The sequence below is a fragment of the Dermacentor andersoni genome, chromosome 3 (assembly GCF_023375885.2).
Source record: "Dermacentor andersoni chromosome 3, qqDerAnde1_hic_scaffold, whole genome shotgun sequence".
Taxonomy (NCBI): domain Eukaryota; kingdom Metazoa; phylum Arthropoda; class Arachnida; order Ixodida; family Ixodidae; genus Dermacentor; species Dermacentor andersoni.
This window is the reverse complement of record NC_092816.1, coordinates 90,721,831-90,746,764: the sequence shown is the minus strand read 5'-3', so window position 1 is coordinate 90,746,764 and position 24,934 is coordinate 90,721,831. Positions and strand designations below refer to the sequence as shown.

The 24,934-nt window shown below is 47.1% G+C and overlaps 1 protein-coding gene across 1 annotated transcript in view; it reads left to right on the top strand.

Annotated features, from left to right (window-relative positions):
- Positions 1-24,934, top strand: part of LOC126542416 (uncharacterized) — a 98,566-nt gene that overhangs the window by 63,720 nt on the left and 9,912 nt on the right. The window contains exons 2-3 of the mRNA XM_050189483.2: positions 8,849-9,036; positions 10,568-10,598. Of these exons, the coding sequence (XP_050045440.1) occupies positions 8,920-9,036; positions 10,568-10,598 (148 nt within the window). The 5' untranslated portion in view covers positions 8,849-8,919. The remainder of the gene's footprint in view (positions 1-8,848; positions 9,037-10,567; positions 10,599-24,934) is intronic.

Here is a 24,934-nt window from a genome sequence, read left to right as displayed (position 1 = left end):
GAAATTAGAAAATTTGCAGGCGCGAGTTGGAATCAGCTATCAGCTAGCGCGAGACAGGGGCAATTGGAGACCGCTGGCAGAGGCCTTCGTCCTGCAGTGGGCATAAAAATAGGCTGACGCTGATGATGATGGTGACAACGACGACGATGATGATGGTGAGGAAAAAGAATAAGAAGAACAAGAAGATGCGTTCTTAGAAATCAGGTGCACGTTAAAGAACCTCAGGCGTTCAAAATGAGTCCGGAGTCCCCCTCTACGGTATGCCTCATAATAAGATCGTGCTTTTGACATGTAAAATCCCAGACAGTATTGTTTACTTTTTCGAACCTCGACGCAGGAATTAACGCAACAACGCAGTTTGTTCGCCGGAAATATCCCATTATTTGGTTTTGTTAAAGTTAAGCATCAACCGTTGTGCCGTGTTTTCACGTCGTACTTTTTTTTCTTTTTTACTTTTCAGCAGCAGGAACCATTACCAACAATCAGCTATAATCTGCATTTATTTAGAGGTTAATTGTAAGATAAGTACAAGGGGATCAAATAACAAAGAATACCTGAGACAGAGTTATCTGTTTGGACTATTCTTTGTCTTTACGCATTTACCTGCGCGACAATTATCTTCTTAGAAATGGCTTACTAACCAACAAGCCGAAATGGTCACGCCTCCTTTATATTTTGATTTTCGCTCATTGACGTACTTTTTCCTTCTTCTTCTTCAAATTAAGTACGTCTACAAACCTTTTAGGAAAGCTGGATACTCTCCTCTTAAAGGCTCCTCTTAAAATAACGCTCCTTCCCTACTATATTCTTTCATCCTGCTTGGAGATGCCTTGTAATTCTTTATATCCGGGCAGTTGTAGCTTCTTTATTTCTTGCCTCTAATTACGTCTACAGGGTGAAGTCCCAACACTTTCGAAGGCCCTTCTTGTGGCCTTGGCGCTCGGCGAAGCAGATCATTTTTCACCTTGGTTGAGAACTTACGATAGTAATCCACAATAGCAAATAGAAGCGCAGAAACATGAAAAGGTGAGAAAAAGAAACTGCATATATATATAGCGCTCTAGCAGTTCCTGCTTAGTGCTAATGCGTGAAAAGTGGACTCGGCGCTCACTCCGAACAGCCGTTCGTAAGCGCCTGACAGCGGCTGCCAGTCATAAACTCCCAAGGGCGCCTGCATATGCACACACCGAAGGCTGTCCGGTGGGCGCGCACTTATCGATTCGCTGGGTGCACGCTTATCGGTGACGCTTAAATAATCGCCGCTCGACAGGCGCGGCTTTGTGCTCCGCGCACTCACGGGGCGATTCCGGCTCGCTAATCACAAAACCCTTTTGTTAATCGTAACTCGACCGCAGCTTACGTGCCTTGACAGCTCAATTAAACTGCCCTGGAAACTTGGAACTATAAGAGGGCTGCATGCTGCGTAAAGGCGTGCCTTTCATCGCCATTGAAAGCGATTGATTCAACCGCGCTCGGAAGCTGCACCGCAGGTTTAAGCCGGCTTCGTTTTGCTGGGACAGCCTGAGCAAAGTCTTTCTTGACATGCCGCGAAAAATGTTAGTTCGGTTGTGACAGCTGTACTGTCGCTGTTCTATAGATTGACAGGGAACGCATATTTAGGCTCGTGTCGACGTTGCGCTTTCCGAGCGATCGCTCCTACAGAGTGATGCGACGTATGTGGTGCTTGCAAGAAAATGTGTATAAGTTGCTTGTTCTTGCGCTCTCCAAAACGCGTTGCGCGTTAACCCAGCGACAAGTACTGTTAAGAAAATAATTACTTCACAGATGATTCGATCCACTAACTGTTCAATGTAAGCTATAGGCACAAATGGCTGCTTGCTGGGCCATTTCGTTCATACTGTTACTTCAGAAAGCCAGCGAAATAGAAAAATGAGACGCAAACACGAAGGAAAGATAAGACAACACGACGCTGCTTTTTGTTCTACGTCATTTTTTTTTACTGTCAACTGACATATATATTTAAAAACGGACCATCCCTCGAACGCAAAACCACCGACGCATGCGCAATGCTCTTAGCCAGGTACAAAAATTCTTACAATGATAAACACAGTTCGGCCTATCTCTTTTTACTTCCTTATGTTTAACGCTCAGCCTTTTAGGAAAGCTATCTCTTTATCGCTCAGAGATAGAAGGAAGGCTGATGCGTTTTCCTTCCTCTTCTTCACTGATATGAAACGCCTCAACAATTTCTCTTCCCAACACCAGCGTCGTTTTGTCTCTCCATTCCTTCGTGTATGCGACTGTTTTCTTTTTCGTTGGTTTTCTCAAGTAACAGTAGGTACAAGGATTGTATTACAAGGTACAAGCATTGTATACGTAGTTTCACGAGAATCGCACAACGCATATCTGGTACACCGTAGTTTCATAACAGAACAGCCATCCGCGTAGCTTGGAACGCGTAGAACACAGCTACTCCAAACCGCAAGCGAGAATCAAGTCGCCAGCTTGAGTGCGGGGTGCCGCCGAAGTTGACAACGCGACCGTGCACAGGCGCGACCCATCCAATCGCGCCGGGAAGCGCTTGTCCAGCGCGGATGGCGACACCCCAAGGAGAGCAGAGGTGGGGAGGGGGGAGGAGGGGAGTACCCGCGCTGACACGCGTTGTTGAGCAACGGTACAGCTAAGCGCCAGGCGGCCCGCGGCGAAAGACTGCGTGCGAGCGAGCCGAGGAGTTCGCGCGCAACCTCCATCTTCGGCCGAGCGTACGTGCGCGCTGTCAGCCGCCGCCGCCGCCGCCTCTCTCGTCCAAAACATCTTCACGCCTCAGTGGAGACCGCGCAAGGGTCCGGCGCAATGACCGCTACGCGGGTGCTGTGCTTGGAAAAGAGGGGGGGAGAGGGGGGCTGGAGAGCAAGAAGAGATCTTGCTCCGTTACGTAATCCTCGAGGATGCGCGCCGATGCGATAGGCACGCAGACCTGCGCGCCAATCGCCGCGACTCGGTGCAGCGGTGTGCGAAGAGACGCGCGAGCTAGAGAGAGAGAGAGAAGAAACGCAAGAAAAGGCAAGGCGTGCAGCAGGCAAGGCAAATGTGTGAAAGCAAACAAGGAAACGGACGCGGCGAAGTATCTACACAGCAGTCGAAGGCGCGTGTCGACATCTGTCGATGTTGGCCCCGTCGCGCGCGGCTCGATCAGTCACGTGTCTTTTTTTTTCTTTTTTCTCTTTTTCGCGCGCGCGTTCAATGCTCGCATGCATATGACGCTGCTCATGGGTTCCGGTCAACCTACATGCGCTGTGTCTTTTCGGTGGACTGACGTTGGCCAGCTTGTAACGCCTTGCCGGACTGCTGGTATCGGCGTTTGGCGATTTGTTGCCGGCGCTGGGCGCCCTTAAGCTGACGTCTCCCTGCAATGTCGTGCGCGGGCTACCATGTGACACAAAGAGGATAAGAAGGTCGAGGAGACGTTATACTTCTTACACCTTTCAAAGCGAATGTGTCGCAGGTGAGAAAGGATCAGTTGTGAAACAAATAACTAGCAGAATGCCAAATTTAACTGAAAATAAATTTTCAAAAAAAAAAAACGAAGGAAATAGCTATATATGATTGGATAAGTTACAAGATGAATCAAGTAAGGTAGAAAAAGGACAGACGAATAAAAGGAAGTGTTTTATGTGTACGATTGTCTCAGCTGCTTGCGAATCACGTACGAGATATCGAGCAGTTAGACACAAGCTCGGTTTACATTCACGAACTCGATGCGAGCGGGTCGTGTCAGAAGTCGAGCTGACCCAGGCCGACCCGACCGCGTTGACATACAAGCGTTCAGCGTCACAATTATCCTCGCAACCACCCCTCCCCCACGAGCTTTGCGCGCGCTGGTTAGCTAATAAGCTGCGGTTTATTGTAAATTAGGTTCGGGGTTTTTGCGCGCCAAAACAACTACATAATTATGAGGCACGCCGTATGTAGGTCGGGGGACTCCCGATTCATTTTGACCACTTGAGGTCCTTCAACGTGCACACGAATCTAAGAGCACGAATGTTCTAGCATTCCGCATCCGTTGGAATGTGGCCGCGCCGACCGGGATCGTACCCGCAACCTCGAACTCAGCAGTACAACGCCGTAGACACTGGAATACCGTATGGGGGGAGGGATAGCGCAGGCAAGGCAGGTAGTGGACAATGCGGTAGATATTTTAGCTGTATGCAAAGACACTCTACAGGATAAATCTCGGGGTAGATAAAGTGCTTCGAAGTGTTCTGGCGCAACGTGAAAGTTACCTCTATCCTTTCAGGTGAGGTCCCAGCTGCGCATGCGCACCCACAAGAAGCTCCACGGGGCGCTCCATGCGCAAGTTGCTCAACGGGGAGTGGCTCGCGGCGGTAGCGTACCGCGCATCGTGGCTGATATCGTGCTGATATCGAACTACGTAGAAAATGATGCAGACGCTGAAGGTAGAGAAAGAAATCAAATGGCCAGGGCACATGTAGTCTGATATATACCGCCCGGAATGTCACGTGTGTTGTACCTTTTTCTGTATTCGTGACCCTCGAAAATGTTGGGTATATATATATACTCCTCAGAAGCGAAACGGCGTGTTCGAAGAGTCGGAGTACGATGTACGTTCTCTCGAGTTGGACTGCTAGTTTCCTGAATAAGCAGAGGGACATTTTATTAATTCAGTTTTAACGTAGGCGTACGTAAGCAAATACATTTGTCACGCGAAAGAAATACACCGGGGAAGCAACACAAATAAACCAAAACATTTCCAAACGTAAAGCTGAGTTCACACAGATAGTTCGTGTGGAGTGTATAACCACGCAAATACACGAGTGACAGACAAAGAATGAACTATATAGGAACAAGAAAGAAATGGATGAAAGAAGAAAGTCATGGTCCCGGTACGTAAACAAAAGAACACCGAACAGACGTTAAACACCGCGCCGTTTTCTTTGGCCTTGAGACAGACGGCGTTGAGCACGTCGCCAATTCCACCCACCGACTACCATTTCTGTCCGCACTCCAGTGCGCTCTAATTTGTGGCACTGTACACAGTGCGTCATGGCGATGCGTGGGGCCTGTCCGTGCGTTCCCTGAAACGACCAGACGTCGTGGGTGACCGTCGATAGCCTCGGGGGGCAACCGTCAAAACAGGGGCGGTTGGTCGCGCACGAGCAAGGGACGCTCGCGCCGTCTCTGGCCAAATCGGGACAAGGATCGTCAGTGGGCGTCGCGTATCCCGCAAGCGCACGCGTGCAAGGTTATCGTGCGCTTAGCTCGCGGCTGCCGGACAATGCCGAGCAGTATAGACAGCGACGCCTCCCTCGCTTACGGAGGCAGCCGGAACCGCCCCCCGTCTAATACACGCCGGAGACGAAAATAATAAAACGCCATCACGGTAGCAATTCTGGCAGGCAATATATATAACTATATGCACAAGAACAAAGGTATAAACAGTGAGCGGGGTCCCTAAATTGCGCTGTTCCGGAAGGCCGGCGGCCGTTAAAAATAATGAACTTGGGGGGACGAAGTGTGGAAGTTCCCACGTTTTCCGTCTTGCAAGCAGCTCGGTTACGAAATGCTGATTTGAAGCGGCCATTGCCGGTTCCTAGGTTGGGTGAACGGTCGAATTCGTGCGGAGACATACGTCTGTTTCAGAGGCTACATAAAAAAAAATGCTAGTTCTCTCGACAATGTGCAAAACGAGGTGGCTTCGAAAAGATAATTGGTTTGTTTTCCATGCTGGCACTTATCTATACAGTGGATGCACTGGCAGCAACAGCATAACAACTGTACTCCGTTCCATACATAGCAGTCAACGCTGTGGAGGCTATGGAGAGACTCATTGCAGTGGCTTCGTCCACACTCTGATATAGTTCGATGTTTTTTGAACGAAATATTGCGCAACTGTTGTTTATATAGGCTCAGTATTCAATGAAGCAAGTTTTAATCCTTAGAAACAAACATACTGTGATATACGGCTGCTAATGCATTGTTTTAGGTCCTTTTTATTTTTTGTTGTTCGTTTCGGGTTCCTTTTATTTGCAACCCGTCTCGAGAAGCCTCAAGTGCATGCTCGCGCGAGCGAACGCTGTTGGCTGCGCAGCGAAGCACGGGACGAGCGGAGAGATAACATTTCTTGACCGAACTTCTTGCGTAGCTTCCACAGCTTTGACTGCTATGCATGGAACGGAGTATAGACAGTTTCCAGGATGTCGGGAAAGGTCCGAGCCCCCTTCCGTATGGCTGCGCGTTTTCTAATTGCGGTAATGTAAACGAGTTTAGGCATTTAAATGCTATAACTTAAACTTCGTTGGCTACATTTCGACCAATGGCTTTCGTGCCGAATGTTTCACAGCTTGCCTCGTTGAAGACTTCCGTACACTCTGTCGCTGTGCGTCACGCGTCGCGTTGGTCGTCAGCCTCCCAGGTTAGCGTCCGTGTCGACCTGGCTGCTTCGAAATGTTTAGTTCACTGATCATCAGTCATGTTCCACTACAGAGTGCTCGATAAACACTAAGGTATCAACTTCATTAGTAAACGGCTCTCTGTCCGCAGATATCGTGTTTCAAGTTCTCTTTTGCGAAGATATAGTAGGTAGCTACAGATAAAATTACTTTTGTGTCAACTAAGACAAAATGGATTAGTTTGCAAGTGCATTATTTAAGAATGAGTACCTCGAAGAGTTTGTCGAAGAAAGAATACATTCTCTTGACATATACATAAACATAGACCTTTCCCGTGTGGTATACCATGGGCACGGGATCTCTTCGTAGGGACGCTTGCTTTTCAGAAGGGCGCGGTGTTTTGCGTCTTCCTAAACTTTCTTAGAGGCACCGATTCGTTCGCCGAGCAGGGACGTACAGAATTTCTGGGTAAACGTCACCAATTTGTCTTGTGTATAATTTGACACTGCTCGTGAAGTGTTGTGTGGACATGGTGGTGTGGAGACTTGGCTTCGTCTAGTTGCCTCGTTTATCTATCTTGGCTGCGTTGGTGGTTTCCGACGTGTTCACGTTACATTTAGCACGGTTGCGCGTTTATTATAGGTAGATAAATACCTGTGTAGGTAGATATTATAGTTAGATAACTGTACATAACTAACAATTTATCCTCCTGTTCTACACTCACTAAGCGCTGAACATCCGCGTCTGATGTTGGCGGGATGAGTTGAGTTTTGTGTATATATATATGCTCAACCCGGCGTTTTTGCCTTAGCGATGAAACCAAAATGCATTCGCGTATTTTGTGTCGTATAACAAAAAAACTGAGGCATGCGAGAGTAAATAAAACATTGAGAAGGGATTTTGAATTGAATTAACAGGGCGTGTGCTACCAGCTATAGCAGCGCCGCATATACTGTGGAAGTATAAGCGCCGTGAGGCTTTCGAACGTCGCGGGCATTTCGTGCGCACCATTGCAAGCTTCCTGACCGACACCACGTCCCACGCGCGATGAGCGCTTTTCGTTGCTTGCACTGTTCAGTTCATCCCGTCTTTGTTGTGCCTCCGGGGTGACCACAATGCGTCTGTGTTTGTTCTTGCGCGAGATTGCCCTCTTGGCTACACTGTTCCTCCCGAACTGTACGCTCATGAGATGGGTGTTTATGCGAGCGCGTGAAGATTAATTTCTTTCTCCAATAAAAAAGAAATTGTTCTTGTTTCTCTTCGTTACCGCGTTTTCTTTCCCTACGCTTTCATCAACTGGTGAACGACACCGTGTCTAAGACATGTAGTTTTCTATATTTCCTTTTTTTTTCTTTTTGGCACCATAAGCAGTTCGCAACAGCTACAAGCTAAATGTTTTGACAAAGCGACATCTAACTTTCCATAGTGCGGGATGGCTTTATAGCGAGGTCTACTATCAACTTCATATCGAAATCGTGGAAGTTACGTCACCGCAACGCTAACGCGCACTTAAATTTGTGAGCATGATATTGTCAGCCGGCGAAAGGCTGTCTTTCCGCAGTGTTACCATTTCACTGCCGCCGTTGCCGCTGCTGTAAAACTTAGCCGAACGTTTCCAACCGATCACGCCTTCTAGAGGAGGTATGCACTGGCGTCATAATGGCAGCACCGTTGTTTATGTTAGCCAGCCTGGTGGAAAGATGCTCACGTTAATGCCGATCCGCGTGTCACCAACTTATCCTAAACAGCGTTGCGGAGGCTGTCAAATACGACTCCGATATGATGTGCGTGACGTCATGCGAATGCGCCCTGTACTCTGTTGTTCCTTTTCTTTATGCACTGCGTGCCCGTTGCTTCAATGTCTTAGCCGTTCCTTTGATTCCGAGCTCGTGGTAACTGTTAATTGGTCTGACATTACTGTTGCTGATTATATGTTTGGGAATTTATCGCCGCTTAACCACAGTGAAAGATTATGCGTCTTAGCAATTTCCTGTAAAAATTTGTAACGAAAACTACGTCATCTCTTGAACTCATGCTCTGTCTGCTTGGCACGCTCAATATACGTTCTGCAGCTTTCCCGAATATCCTAATCATGCGCGCACCTAGTGCGTTCAGCTATCTTAATTCTGTTATCAAATACTTCTACACATTTAAGGTAATGTTGAATCTGCGAGAAACCTTGATCCGCTGACAGTTGAGCGAAGGCATAACCAAGGCCGGGGGCACTGGAGCTATGGACAGAACCATGGCCACTATCGCGCTGAGCCCAGGTGGTGCATATCTCCAGTAACGTACCCAGGCCGCTACCTTTAATTCACAGTTTATTCCCAGTGCGTCAGTTTTGTGGGAGACAGTTTGGGACACCCACCTGTTTTGCGTCCATATTGTCAATGTGTATATAGTGAGCAACAACAACTATCTGACACATTTCATTTCATCTCCCCCCTCCTCCGTTTTCCCTTTCTTTTCTTCCGTAGAGATAGAGGCAGCTTCGACCAGCAGGGGGAGCAACGAGCGTCGTACAGCTCCGTCGCCAGAGGGGGCGACGATGCCTTCGGACGGCAGCAGCGTCGGCAGCGGCGTTCGCCGGGTCCGGTCGCCGGAGGCCGGATCCGGAAACCGTGTTGTCACGCGCAGGTTCATCTCCAGCCCCGCGCCGCTCGCCGTGAGTGTGCACACGTTCATTGCGTTATCTTTTTCTTTTTCTTTTTAGATGATGAGTTGTGCGAGTGCAGGGAACCATTACATCTCTTAATTTGGTATTATCTGGAGTCCCAACTCGATTGATCGGTCGATTTCGGTCGGCCGGTTCACTGGCCGACCGATTCACCCACCCACTTATTCATTAATCAATGAGGCAATGATAGAAAGAGAGAAAAATTATTGACTTAGCGGACCAATCAATCAATGATCTCTACACCCAGTCATTCGTTTATTACTGAGTGTGAGAACCAAAAAAAAAAAAACAGTGACGAAATGCATTAATGACTCAATAAATATACTAGTTATTTAGTCGATCATTCAATCAAGCAGACAATTATTCGTTGAATACATTCGTAGTTCAATTACTTGGTCTGCCAATCACTCAGTAAATCGCAGTCGTGATTTTTCGAGTAAATCAAAAATAAGAGTGATTCCCGGCGTTTTTCTCTGCTATCGCATTCAAGCCGGTATACTCCGTTGATATGGCGCCAGATGTTGCCGAATGGGCGCTAGAACTCGTTAAATATGCGAATCTCGGACGACTTATATATGGGTCTTTGTCTGTTCATCTATGGGAAGAAGGTTCTTGTGGAAATTAGAGAACTTACGCTACCGGCATACATAGATACCGTATTTACCCGCGTATAACCCGCCCCTGCGTATAACCCGCACCCCTAACTTTGAACTCGGCGGAAAAAAAAAAAAAAAACTCGCGTATAACCCGCACGTTTACCTGAAAAAAAAAAATGAGCGCTAGAAAGATGCAACTCACACTCAGTGATCATTTCGTTTTCAGAACATTTATTCAAACGACCGCCACCACGTCACTGGTTATCCGATTCTTAATCGTCGCCGCTCTCACTACTGCCATCCGAGGCTTCATCGCCACTCTCAAAGACGTAGTCGTCCTCGGAACCATCCAAACTATTACTGATCGCACATTTTTTAAAGCTTTTCCGCACCAAATCGGCCGGTATCGCTTTCCACGCATCCACGATCCACTGGCACAGCAATGGAATATCAGGCCTTCGCACGCGTCCCGTCGGTGTGAGGGCGTAAATGCCGTCGGCCATCCACTGGGCATACAGCCGCTTCACGTGTCGTCGAGTCGCACTCATGACTGCCGTCGAGTCGCACTCATGATGCCAAAACAAAGCAGGCAAACAGTGCAAACTGGGGTAAGTACACTAAACAGCGCCTAACGCGAGGCTCAACAATGCTGGCCTTTCGTTGGCCCTTCATCGGCTTGACAAGCGTCGATGACGATGGGGATGGCGGACTACACGGGGAGGCCGCCGCACATTGCGGTGAAGCCGACCCCCCCCCCCCCTCCCAAGGAAAAAATTCGCAGATAACCCGCACCCCCACTTTTTAAACGCGTTTTTTCACATTTTGGTGCGGGTTATACGCGAATAAATACGGTAGTTGTTCACTGTTGTATTTCGACGCGTGGTAACGGTATTTCTCCTTATTTTTCTTTCTTTCTCAAACAGGACACCGACGTTATTTCGAACACAAAGCGAGGTAAGTGGCCTTTTGTGATTGATCATCTGAAATCCCGTTAAGCCGTATACGCGATCTGAAAGCCACGCATAGTAAATTGTTCGTCTACTGAAAGGACCTCGAAGCAATAAAAGCGGAATTCACCAATGCATGTGGTCGCTACGCGTGCCTCAAGTTTTTCGCATGTCGGACGGTGTGTGGACAAGTGCATTCATTTAGTTTGAAGAAACACTTTCGTCTTTTGGGGCTTATGTTGTCACCAAACAACACTCGCCGTCTATCTTACGCGTCCTTCCTTTCTTTAACGCTGCCTTCAGGTCAACATACAGCATGCGCGTATCATCGCAACATAGCGTTCCTAATAGGAAAGTGTCCTGCGCGCAGTGCTAAAAAAAAAAAAAAAAAGAAGTGAACGCAATATATATAGCGATGATAATTTTTTGGGTGGCAAGACAATTCCCTTAATGGCGTAAAAATTACCTCACTCGTATCGGCGTCGCCGTACGAAAAAACCCGAACCAAGCGGAAATTAAAATTGGTTGTCGGGCTGCGGAATCGAACCACCGACCTCTGAAATCACCACGCTAACTGATTCAGCCATTGTCGGAACGTCGTACGCGACCTTTAAAGCGGGTTTTTTATATGCATGAAGAAGTAGACGCAGCGCAAGGCGCGAGCCAGTCACGAGCGTGTTCGCTCGCCTCGCGCCGACGTTTCCAGCTCGTTCAGGCCCGGCAGTCAGATGGGGAGGCCGCGTTTGGTTCGTCCTGCCGAAGAGCAGGCTGCGTTGGAGGAACGACAGCGGGAGCGGGCCGCTCGTCGTGCGTTCGGCCGAAGAACAGGTGGTGTTTGATGAACGCCGCCGGGAACTCGCTCGAGAAAAGGCTGGTCATCGACGTGTCGACCTCGCCGTGAGGGAGCGCGAAGCCTAGGCGTTACGACAAGGAAGAGTCGCGAATCCCCGAGCTTCGCTTGCACCCCTCTTCACAAGAGTGAGGTGGCGGTCATTTTTTTTTTTTTTTTTTTGCGGTGTGCTATGTCAGCAGAAGTCTAAGGGGAAGCGTGTCCTGCTCTTAGGAACGCTGAGATCTTGCATAGATTCGTTTCTAGCCGTTGAAACAACGGAGCTTGTGGTAATACGGCTTACAAAGCGCCACCTCTGTAAAACAAGAAGATGAATGAATGAATGAACGACTTGATTAATTAATGACTAGATTACTGAATGAATTAATTACTTTGAATATAGACGACAACTTTGTCTGCGGGATGAGGGAGGAGTTAAGAGACACGTGGGATCGAGCCGTCGTTCTACTAATGCCTCGTATACGAAGCTCCAAGGTGCAAGAATGTTCCTCTGCTCGTTCCTTCACTTGGCTTTACTATAAAAGAAGAGGAGGGCACAGCAGGTCTCAGATACAGGAGAGGCGAGTCCCGCCACTGATAGGACGAGCGTGTGGGCTTCGTTTCGACTTGCAGGTCAACGTTTGCGGAAACGAGAAGTCTGTGAGCGAAGATCGCGAAATACTAGAGTGTCCGGGTGTCGGCTTAACTGGGGGATATCCGGCGCAGAGGTTTGCAAGCACTATAACTCCCTGCTTCCCCACTTCACTTCTATAGACTAAAGAGAAGTCAAGGCGCTATAAGTTAGATTTCTCGGCTTAATTATTACGGCACACTTGAAATGTTTGCAACAGAAGCAAACAGGCGCTTGCTGTTTTGCAGTGTTAACTCGCGGAACTTTCACAAAGCATCACAGAGCGATAACTGCCGAATGTTGGGCCGAGAGAGAGAGACCGCGACGAGAACGAAACAAACCTCGGTGTAGTTTTTATGTTATAACCTACGTGAAAGGTGCCGCAGCAGATGACGCGTGGCTGCAGGCGATCGCGATGCATATCCATCGCCAAAGGGGTTGGGGGGGGTTCCACCTTGGGGCGGCGAACAGCGCACGGCGGCCGGGTCAGCAGCACCTGCTGCTGCGCCGTCATTCGGGCCAGCCAAAGGAGGGCGCCCACGGCGACGGCACGCCACACGGGCGCGTAGAACAATGGGGGGTGCCGTGCCTCCACCTTCGCTCGAACGGCGGCGCCAGCCAGTGCACGCCCAATGCCGCCCAAGGACGCCGGCGACGCATGCGTCCGGTGCAGTTAGAAGAGCGGCGGCCCGCGCTTCCTCGTGAGCGCGTTCTGCGCTTTCCGGATGCGCTAATTCCGCGGTCGCGGCGGATCACACGTTTTGTGTCCTCTGCGGACGCGGCCGTTTCGTCCTCGGCGAACGGAGGAGACACCCCCCGCTCCCGTGTGGCGACTGTCCAGATCCGCTGCACGACGCGTCCGCGCCGCTAGAAGTCGAGCTGTTCGGCGATGTGTCTCGCGTGGAGGTCTGGTGGCTCCGTTTCCTCGTACGTGAGCTGTTGTGGGAGAACATGGTTAGAAAAGCACCCTGGGTGGTCTATTTCATATTTTCAATGAAATAAATAAATAAATAAATAAATATGAGGAAAGGAAAGAAAAGGATAGAAAGAAAAGTGGCTGCCATAACAAATATCAGTGTACACATGAAAATAACGACAGTTTATTTTACCGACAAGAGTTGTGTTGACAGAGGTTTCATTGCCCTCAATCCGAGAAGCATTGAAAGGTGCCTGACGGCTATGGCAACAAAAAAGTTCAGAGTAGTATAGAATTAGTTCTTTTACTTACACGTATTTTGTGGTTGTTCTCTCACCTACTTTTTGTTTGTCGTTGTGCGCAAAACTAGAAGTAAGCACGCTCGTTTTGGGCACAATAACAAGCAGTTCAATTCAGTAGCCATGTGCTCTGTCCGGACAATATTTAATTTGTGGTAGAAACTGGCAGAAACCGAATGAAAATGGAGAAAGGAATAAATGGCCCATAACATCTATTTCTTCGTTCCCTGTAAGCCGGGAAAAGGGTTAAGTCCTAGCGTTCGTGAGTAGACCAACGAGACAATGACTTCCTGCTAGCAATGTGCTCGTAAATACTAGTGACGAATCTTCATTCAATTCATCAAGGACAAGAATACCTTGCGGTTGCCCGAACAACTGACGCGTTTTCCACATTTCTCAACTGATTAGCGAGTGTACTCGTATTTCTCGACAGCATTTGACACTGAACCTTCCGTGCCGAGCCGTGGAGGACGTTTTAATGTTTCCCTCTTTTTTTTCTTAATTACCGAGTGAGAACGGGTTTATTTGTCCGTAAGCGTTTAGGAAGTGCATAGTTCGAAGGTTGTGTGCATCTTTATTGTTGATTTTGATGGCAATGTAGTCGGCCTTCAGCAGTATGTTTCGTTCGCGTGTTAGCGCCTGTCGCATTAGCCCTAGATTTATTTTCGCTGAGGCTGTAATGTAATTTTATTATGCCGTATACCCTCAAGTATCCAACTGGGTGATATATATTCTTGCCAGATGAATCGGTTCACTGTCGTTGTCTTTTTGGTTGATCGTATTCCCTCGCTTTATTTCACGCTTCACGGAGTAGCATTACTGTAATGCGCGAAAACAAGCGCTGAAGGACGAGTTTGTTTATTGCATGGGAATTATTGCCCTGAATTGTCTTGAGTAAGGGAAATGAATTATCTTTATGATATGCAGCTGTTAAAGCTGTGAAGCTTTAGTTTACAGCAATAAAATCCTCGAATCTCTCGTACTTTCTTTTTCGTAGGACACAGAAATCAAAGTAACCGTCCGTTCGTATAGGTCGGATTGCTGAGTGAAACAATTAGGGAGGCGAACTTTGCGCGACCGTCAACTCACGGCCATTCCCTTCTTTACTCTTGCGAAGCGGCAGATAAAAAACACTTCGTAGTTTAAGCCGCTTTTGGAGGTAAAAAAAGAAGATTCCTAGAGGAGAAACTCGAGTACTATCGGCGTTCACATTTCCAAAACAGTGAGTGCTGGCTATCCTTGCTCAACGGTTTGAAGCCTAAGCAGTTCCTCTCGGTCGTTTTACAAACCAGACTGGAGAAGAAGTGAGGATAAGGACTAAGTATAACGTAACACATGTGCTACAAGGGGAAAAAAAAGGACAATGAGCATTGGCACGTAATATGTTCTGTAAGGACCATTTACGAAGCATGAGGCTTTCAAGAGCCGTCTCAGCCCTCGGTACAGACTCAGAAAAGCAAATCAAGTAACTCTTTCCGAACGCGCACACAAAAGAAATCCACGTCTGTTGCACGTTGATATGCGGCGCGCTATGCAGCGTTCTGCTCCAAGTGCTTAGCGTACAGACGCCACTCACTCGCTTCGTTGCCGAAGAAAAAGGATGTCTATATAGACTATTCAAGTTTCGTTCCCATGCGTCGTAGCTGTGTGTCAGGCTAAACGTGTGTCATACGTGTGTCAGGCTAAACTGATCCACAACGCAATATGGCGATACCGAAGGACTGTTGCTCCTGATGTCGCGAACACCCCACTAAAGCCCATTTTGAGCAACCCGCGTGCAGTGCTTCTATGCACAGGAGCCAAGAGGACCAGACTGTGTCAGGCGCTTCTTTTCACCGTACTGCTATAGTGCTCCGACATGGATGCAGTGATGACGTCCTGTGCGCTGCAGTTACACACATGGATGCTCACAGCGTTATGCTTTCTTATTATAGGCTATGCGTCGTTTAACCTCCGAAGACAGCCCATGGGCTATGAAAAAATAGGAAAAAAGAAAAAGCTCCGTAATGCCTAATGCGTTTTCCGTCCCCGACGCAATGCGATTACCGCTGACGGGAGTCGAACGCTTGACCTCGTGTCTAGGAGCATGAATATCACAACCACCTCGTCCTTCTCCCTAAGCCTGTGCGTACTATAGCAAACAGTAAACTTGCATCTTACTGACCTCTCTGCTATTCACGTATCTCTATGTGTGTTTTCTGCAGCAGAACACCGTACTTCACGTTCTTCGTCAGCGCGCACTGCGGGTCGATATCAATAGTTCGCTGCGATGCTGCAAACAACGGCTTGTCTCAGGCAAGGTACGAAAAAAATGATTGAACACGCACGCGCGTAACGGATCACCTCTCAATAGCACACAGCAACTGCGTACAAACAGCGCTCGCGAGACCCCGTCTCCGCGTGTCAAGAACTGCGTCGGTATATAGTTGGGCCGAACGACCCACTGGATGGAGGAACGAAATGAAACAAAAACACACAAGGAAGCCAATCCAATCTCTGGTGCGATAGCAATCTCCAGACGGATTTCAAAGAGTCACGAACTCTCTACAGCACGTGTAAGCGAGCGGTCCAGCTTCTGGCAGAGGGACTATGGCAGACACGCAAGAAAGACACAAATATCGTCTGCTACTTTATCTGCGTCTCCACACGTGCGTGCCTCCAGACGCAACAGTCTAGAGGCGCCGAGGCATCTCTGGCAACACACGAGGGCTTCGAAGTTTCGAAACGAGTTTTCCCGATCGTTCGTGACCGGAATTCCCGCACGGTGGCCGCAACCCGTCCTTACAGATGCTAAATGCCACCTCAGGCCACGGCAGAAAAAAAAAAAAAGTCACATCACTCATCAGTTGTTCTCGCGCTTTCTTTTTCTTTCTTTTTTGCCTTTTTTTTCTAGAAACTCTTAATGTGCTCCCATTAAGGACGGTTGCGCCTCGTGCATAATATACAGCGCAACCGTCCCGGTCTCTGCGTTCATAAATGCGGTCACATCGCTTTTGCATTTCTTGTTAACCGTTCCGGTTTGTGTGAACTTGACCTTGTCCGGCGGCAGAGCTCGCTGTCAACCTCGTTATCTTATTTTTTTTCTGCTTTATTCTACCATTTTTCACCGAAGTCGTTACACGGTCTGCTAAGCTTCCTCTTCATATAGTATTCCGCTGCCTTTGTGAGTCCATGCAAAGTACCGGGACATCTCGAGCAGCCGAGCTGTTATCCTTGTGCGGTGGCGCGCGCACTGAGCAAAGGATGACGTGTGCTCGCCGTTTAAGATAGTGCCATTGAAATCGCGCAAGCTTGTGTGATAACTCACTCTGTTGCTCGCAGTTTACTCGAAACTAGCCTATATATCTCGAAGGAGCTTTCACGCAAAATGTATGAGGAGATTTAAAAAAGCAAGAACGTCGTTCTCGCAAGGTTGGTAAGTCGGCGAAGTCTCCCCAGCTGTCGGCAGACTCGTACTTACATTTGCCCGTGAGCTTGAGTCAGAGTGAGCTCGAGGAATCCCAAACAGGGCTCGAGTCCGTGTAAGTCCGAGTGCTTAAAGTGAGCCAGATTTTGGTGAGTGAGTCCGAGGTAAAGATTTATTTTTTGAGTAATGGTATCAGGCGCGCTGTGAATTTATTTCGAACATTGTATATCCCCAATTTATGCAACTTACGGCACTTGTGTTTAAAAACTAACCATACAGTTTTTTCACAATACTATCTGCGCTCGGCGCTGCATCTCCTCGAAGCAACGACTGCTGAGCAACGAACGAACGAACGAACGAACGAACCAACGAACGCACGAACGAACGAACGAACAAACGAGCGAGCGAGCGAGCGAGCGAGCGAACGAACGAACGAACGAACGAACGGACGAACGAACGAACGAACGAACGAGCGAGCGAGCGAGCGAGCGAACGAACGAACGAACGAACGAACGAACGAACGAACGAACGAACGAACGAGCGAGCGAGCGAGCGAGCGAGCGAGCGAACGAACGAACGAACGAACGAACGAACGAACGAACGAACGAACGAACGAACGAACGAACGATTATATAACATGAATATAAAAGCTAATATAGCTGTATATATACAGTGTGTCCCAGCTAACGCTAGCCAAGTTGTACAACGAAAAAAAAAGAAGAAGAAATTTATGGTGCACGGTCCAAGATACAATTAAAGAGCTACGATGCTTGGTCGTCAGAAGTCTGACAACCAAACACCGTAGGCCTTATAATTTTGTCTTCTACAGTGTTTTATATCTCTTTGCTTTTCTTTTTTGGTTTGTTGAAGAGCTTGGCTATCGTTAGCCGGGACAGCCCATGCTACATATATCTGTGTTTATCACAGCATGTAGAATTCGCACAGCAAACCTGTTAAACACAAATTGAAACATAAAATTGCGCCTCGTGCATAATATACAGCGCAACCGTCCCGGTCTCTGCGTTCATAACTGCGGTCACATCGCTTTTGCATTTCTTGTTAACCGTTCCGGTTTGTGCGAACTTGACCTTGTCCGGCGGCAGAGCTCGCTGTCAACCTCGTTATCTTATCTTTTTCTGCTTTATTCTACCATTTTTCACCGAAGTCGTTACACGGTCTGCTAAGCTTCCTCTTCATATAGTATTCCGCTGCCTTTGTGAGTCCATGCAAAGTACCGGGACATCTCGAGCAGCCGAGTTGTTATCCTTGTGCGGTGGCGCGCGCACTGAGCAAAGGATGACGTGTGCTCGCCGTTTAAAATAGTGCCATTGAAATCGCGCAAGCTTGTGTGATAACTCACTCTGTTGCTCGCAGTTTACTCGAAACTAGCCTATATATCTCGAAGGAGCTTTCACGCAAAGTGTATGAGGAGATTTAAAAAAGCAAGAACGTCGTTCTCGCAAGGTTGGTAAGTCGGCGAAGTCTCCCCAGCTGTCGGCAGACTCGTACTTACATTTGCCCGTGAGCTTGAGTCAGAGTGAGCTCGAGGAATCCTAAACAGGGCTCGAGTCCGTGTAAGTCCGAGTGCTTAAAGTGAGCCAGATTTTGGTGAGTGAGTCCGAGGTTAAGATTTATTTTTTGAGTAATCGTATCAGGCGCGCTGTGAATTTATTTCGAACATTGTATATCCCCAATTTATGCAACTTACGGCACTTGTGTTTAAAAACTAACCATACAGTTTTTTCACAATACTATCTGCGCTCGGCGCTGCATCTCCTCGAAGCAACGACTGCTGAGCAACGAACGAACGAACGCACGAACGCACGAACGCACGAACGAACGAACGAACGAACGAACGAACGAACGAACGAACGAACGAACGAACGAACGCACGAACGAACGCACGAACGAACGAACGAACGAACGCACGAACGAACGAACGAACGAACGAACGAACGAACGAACGAACGAACGAACGAACGAACGAACGAACGAACGAACGAACGAACGAACGAACGAACGAGCGAACGAACGAACGAACGAACGAACGAACGAACGAACGAACGAACGAACGAACGAACGATAATATAACATGAATATAAAAGCTAATATAGCTGTATATATACAGTGTGTCCCAGCTAACGCTAGCCAAGTTGTTCAACGAAAAAAAAAAGAAGAAATTTATGGTGCGCGGTCCAAGATACAATTAAAGAGCTACGATGCTTGGTCGTCAGAAGTCTGACAACCAAACACCGTAGGCCTTATAATTGTATCTTCTACAGTGTTTTATATCTCTTTGCTTTTCTTTTTTGGTTTGTTGAAGAGCTTGGCTATCGTTAGCTGGGACAGCCCATGCTACATATATCTGTGTTTATCACAGCATGTAGAATTCGCACAGCAAACCTGTTAAACACAAATTGAAACATCATAAAATTAGTCGCGTTTCGATTATTTTCCCATGCTCTCATACCCATGGCGTACAGTTTCACTAACTGCTCACTTTCTTCGCACTTACGCAACCGCAGAAGGACACGGGTGTTGCCAGCAGTGCACGTCTTTCGTCTGCCTCGCGAACGCGAGCGCTTCGCATTCTAGTCACGTCGCCCGCATATCGCAGATACATGCTAGCGCGCTCCACCGTTGTGGTTCACGCTGCAGACTGCCGCAGGCGGACTAATTACTGCTATACACACCCGTAGTGTGCGTTCGGTGCTGATTACTGCTTAACAGTCGTGAGCATTTGAGGGGGTAATTAAGATCGGTGACATCGATCCTACACAAGGCGAGGGGTGCACTTGGAGACATCGATTTTTTTCTTCTTGTTTTAACGAAGAGCAGGCGCGATTGTTGTTATAGGAAGAATATACGAGAGTCCGATAATTACGACACGGGTGGTCTCACACACAGACGGAGATAGCAGTCACGCAAGGTCGTACCCCCCTATTTACAGAGACACGACATTGGACTCGGGCAAAAAAGAAAGAAAGGAGTAAGCGCCTTCTTTGTGTCATAAAAAACGGTCCAGGCGATTTCCATCGCTTACATGCAAATGCGTCGGTACATTGATCGTAGCGTCAGGATGCGACTTTACCACCGGCATTTCTCTAGTTGGTGCAGTACGTTCGAGTCATCTATTGTGTTGTTCTTTCACGTCGCTAACTGCGGTTATATTAGACGCTTAGAATGTCTCTGCTCACCCGCTTTCATCACGTGATCGGATCTGCGGATAGGACAAGTGCCCTGTCGTCGGGATTAAATGTCCAATTAGGATTAATTAGGCCTTTCAGCTCGTGTAGGCCAATGGTTCGAACAAAATTACTGCTTCTTGGGAAGAGAAGAAGAGGCGGGAATCAAGCGCTCAAGGCGGTGTTATGTTCGCCATTTATGCGTAGCGTTAATCACCGCAGTTAGCCGGCAATTAGCGTCGACCTTTGCGTTCGAAAGAAAAGAAATACATGTATATAATAAGGGGCAAAGACTGACTCGGAGACAGAGATTACAGTTGCGCTGACTACATAAATCAATCCTCCAATCAAGAAAGAGGAACAGAACCCTTATTAAGTACTTCTGCTGCTTTTCACGCGCTTATTTCACCTGACACGTAGTTGCCGTCGTCATTTGCAGGAGTCAATAACTCCTCAGAAATGTGCCGATAAGAAACAACAAGAATATATAGGCTAGAAATAAAGCGGATTAACTATCGGGATGGCGGACTGAGGCTGAACAAATTCTGAATGGACAATTCCAGTATGTCCGAATGTAGGTTGACTAACTTGCAGTATCTTGACGAAATTGTGTGGCGAGATGTGATCCGATACTCGTCTCCCGCCCTCTTTATTTTTTCTTAACACCCAGCGTTCCAGCAAGGTGACATAGGCATAATGGACGTCGTTGTCGAAGGTCGTCGTGAAGGCTTGCCGGAACTCCCCCTCCGACCCTCCCCCCTCCGCCACGCTATTGAGCTAGTTTGCAGGGCCGTTATACTTGTCTTGTAGAATCGAACCACATACCGAGATTCGATGTATATTACCCAAGATTTCTCAGTCCTTCTGACATGCCATTTATAGGATGAAAATGTTGCAACGTACGATTATGAGACAAAAAATTGGTAGGAAACCGTAATCTTTGACTATATAGGTGTCTCTTAGTGGCATTCGCACCTCGGCGTTGGTGTTCTTTAGTTTAACTTTAGGCGAACGCAATGCATGAACCGAACTCGGAGGCAACTGTTCTCCATTAATTAGCCGTTTAAATATCATGACACCTTCTGGTGTGGGACATCATTGGTGACGTCATTACTTCCGCTTTCTACTTCCGGGCTTCCAGGAATTTCGCCATAGTCGCGCTCGCGCGGCGATTTTCTAAAGTCTACGATTCTGTGCTTTGGTGTGCGGTAATGAGTGATTTGTAATTAATTCTAATTATTCCAGACACTTCAGTAACTCAACTTGTAACTAAAATTATGCTCTGATATCATATTTATAATTAAATCCATGAATATTGTAGTGCACTACTTATTCTATTTCTTTTTTTTTTTTAGTTATTTCGAATTTCCTGCCCGGTCGTCTCAGGAGACGAACCGGAAGTGCTGCGCAAGAAACAAGTGTGTCACTCGATGCTCGTGCCACTGAAAATATATGTTCATATTATGCAAGAAATTTACCCCTTCGCGCTGCAGTTCCCATCACTGCGGTGTCAAGCAATATACGCGACTAGCGGAACGCACGCAAGCAAACGCAAGAACTTGCTTGCAGGCGATACTTATGGTCAGCAGAAGCGCACTCCAAACCAAATCCGGACAAGTGTAAGCCGCAAAACCACCCACAACAGCTCACTAAAATTGCTATCTCGACGCGGTGAGTGTCGCCGTAGATTTGCAGCCTGTTTCTATAAAGCTTAGAAGCAACGAATTGTTGGCCAAAGTGATATCGAAGCGTTGACGCCACGTCCTCTGGTTAAAACTAAAAACTGTGCTTATGTGAAGGGGCAGCCACCTGGATTCGCAGGTCACAGGAAGCCTGTAATACAACAGGCGTCGTCAGATAGCGTTTTCTTTAATCTGCCCCAGTGATACACTCGTGCTCGAAAACGAAGGTGACCAGTGCGGCACCGTTTCAAAAGACGATAGTCTATAAAGGAACATCAGCCGCGGATAATTATGATAGCCTATATCCATTCGAACCTCGGGAAGGCCTCGAACATGTCTGCACGTATGTAACAGGCGTACGGGCCCCTTTAGAGCGTGCTTCTCTACTAAAAAGCTCTTTGTGCGGAGAAGCCAGCTTCTGCAATTTTCGCTATCTGATAATGAACGACCTGTATTACTATAGGAATAGTAATACAGGTTGCTGACTGTCAGATGTGAAAAAGGCATTTGTTTCAGTACAGATACCAGCAGTCATGGAGGCATTGCGTAAGCAAGGCGTACAGAAGGCATACGTGAATATCTTGGGAAATATCTACAAAGATTCCACCGCTACCTTGCTTTTGAACAAGAAAAGTAGTAAATCACCTATCAAGAAAGTGGTCAGGCAAGGAGACACAATATCTTTGATGCTGTTCACTGTATGCTTAGAAGAAGTATTCAAGATATTAGACTGGGAAGACTGAGAAGTGAGGATCAATGCCGAATATTTCAACGACCTTCGGTTGAGATATGAGGACCTTAACGGAAAAAGTTAATATAACGGAGAATAACGGAGAATATTAATATGCAGAAGACAAAGGTAAAATTTAATGGCCTTGCAACGGAACAAGAATTCATGATCGGCAGTCAGCCTCTACTGTCTGTGCAGGTCTACGTTTATGTAGGTCAATTACTCAGAGGGAACCCTGATCATGAGAAGGAAACTTACAGAAAAATAAAAATGGGTTCCAGTGCATACGAAAGGTATTACCGATAGCTGAGAACTTACAACGTCGTTAAACATTGCGTACAATCATTGCATTCAACCGGTGCTAACATATCGGGAAGAAACTTGGAGGCTCGAGAACAAGTTAAGAAACCGACAAAGAGCGATGGAACGAAAAATTTTAGGCCTAACGTAAAGAGACAGGAAAATAGCGGTGTGGATCAGAGAGCAAACCGGGATAGCCGATTTTCTAGTTGACATTAAGAGAAGAAAATAGAGCTGGGCAGGGTCATGCAATACATAGGGCGGATGACCGGCGGACCATTACAGTTACAGAATGGGTGCCAAGGGAAAGAGAAGCGCAGTCGAGGACGGCATAAAATTAGGTGGGGTGACGAAATTAGGACATTCGTGGGCGCTAGTCGGAATCGGTTGGTGCAGGACAGGGGTAATTGGAGATCGCAGGGAGAGGTTTTTCGGTCCTGCGGTGGACAAAAAAAAAAAAAAACGATAATGACGATGATGAACCCGTATTACCAAGTGTTATACGATGTTATGGAATATGCTTCGTAAATTATTTTAAGATAACCAAGATTAGGAACTGAAGGGTTTTCCTCATGATTACTTTTCTTGTGCTCACCGCGGGAACTTAGTGGCCACGGTGTCCTGCTGCCGAACTCAAGGTGACTGGTTCGCTTCTCGGAATAAATAAATAAATAAATAAATAAATAAATAAATAAATAAATAAATAAATAAATAAATAAATCACAATTGCCCTTACAGACCGAGCGAGTGCTTTTTTTTACCAAGTTGTGATCTTTTTTTAACTTCATACTCGCCCGGTTGTTGAAGCGTACACTATAGTCACGTCACCTCGTGGGCATCTGCTAAGTGCGCGACAGTGTGCGCTCTTTGGCATTTCAATGTATAGATGAAATGAGCAATTTCAATTTTAAGATGAAATGAGCAGCTCTCATTACTTCAGAGAAATGAGCTTCGATGAGATTCTTTGATGTGGTTATTAACTCTCAGAACGACGTCTTCGAGTCTCGCATTAGCATCGGCCGTCTAGCTATTCCGGCCAAACGGTTTTTCTTTTTTTCTTTATTGACGTCTTCATAATTGTACGACTATTACCTAGCAGTCATTTTAACATCTCTGAAGCTGCGATACAAGCTATTCAGAGGGAATCGCTTAAGTATTTAATATCTCGAACGCATTCTGTTTTTAACAAGCTGCATATGAGCGCGTGCCACTGGGGCGTTACCACGGCAACGGTAACTATTGTTAGGCACACATAAATGAAGAATAAGGTCAAATTAGTCGGAACTAAGTCTGAAACTTCTGCTTTCCGCGACTAGCGTTCAACCGCGTGGGACATCGTTACATCGGATATATAGCATAAAGGCGCTGAAACCTACAATGATCGCACGCCTGCGGACAACAGCGAGCAGTGTTTACTGCGGGGTGCAGGAGGCTGATAATTACGATGTGCAGTATAGTTAGATAACAACGTGGCAAATTGGTGCATTGTACTGTGCACAAACTTACCGCCTTTTATTAAAGGATTGGGAATTACAGAAGACTCGCACAGCTGCGTGCCACAGTACGGAGGCGGAAATTCCTCCAGAAAATTCACTTCAAGTGGACAGGTCTTGCAAGCTCACCGGCTACAATTCATAAGATACAATGCGTGCCGTAAAGTAATTAATTAAGAAGTTCATTACTCAACTTTTGTTAATCAGTTGCATATGTGTTCCGAATTGTCGGGCTCTTAAAGTCCCCCTCTTCGAATAATCCAGCACAAGGACAATAATTATGCTACCTGCCACAGGCGATTTTTAAAGATGCCTCCCGTATACCTAAATAATAATAATAATAATAATAATAATAATAATAATAATAATAATAATAATAATAATAATAATAATAATAATAATAATAATCAACCTACTTTATGTCCACTGCAGGACGAAGGCCGCTCCCTGCGATCTCCGATTAACCCTGTCCTGCGCCAACCGATATACCTACTAGCACCCGCGAATTTCCCAATTTCATCGCCCCACCTAGTCTTCTGCCGTCTTCGACTGCGCTGTGACCCATTCTGTAACCCTAATCGTCCACCGGTTATCTAACCTACGCATTACATGACCTGCCCAGCTCCATTTCTTTCTTTTAATGTCAATTAGAATATCGGCTATCCCCGTTTGCTCTCTGATCCACACGGCTCTCTTCCTGTCTCTTAGCGTTACGCCTAACATTCTTCGTTCCATCGACCTTTGCGCGGTCCTTAACTTGTTCTCGAGCTTTTTTGTCATATACAAGTTTCTGCCCCGTACGTTAGCACCGGTGGAATGCATTGACTGTACATCATTCTATTCAATGATAATGGTAAGCTCCCAGTCAGGAT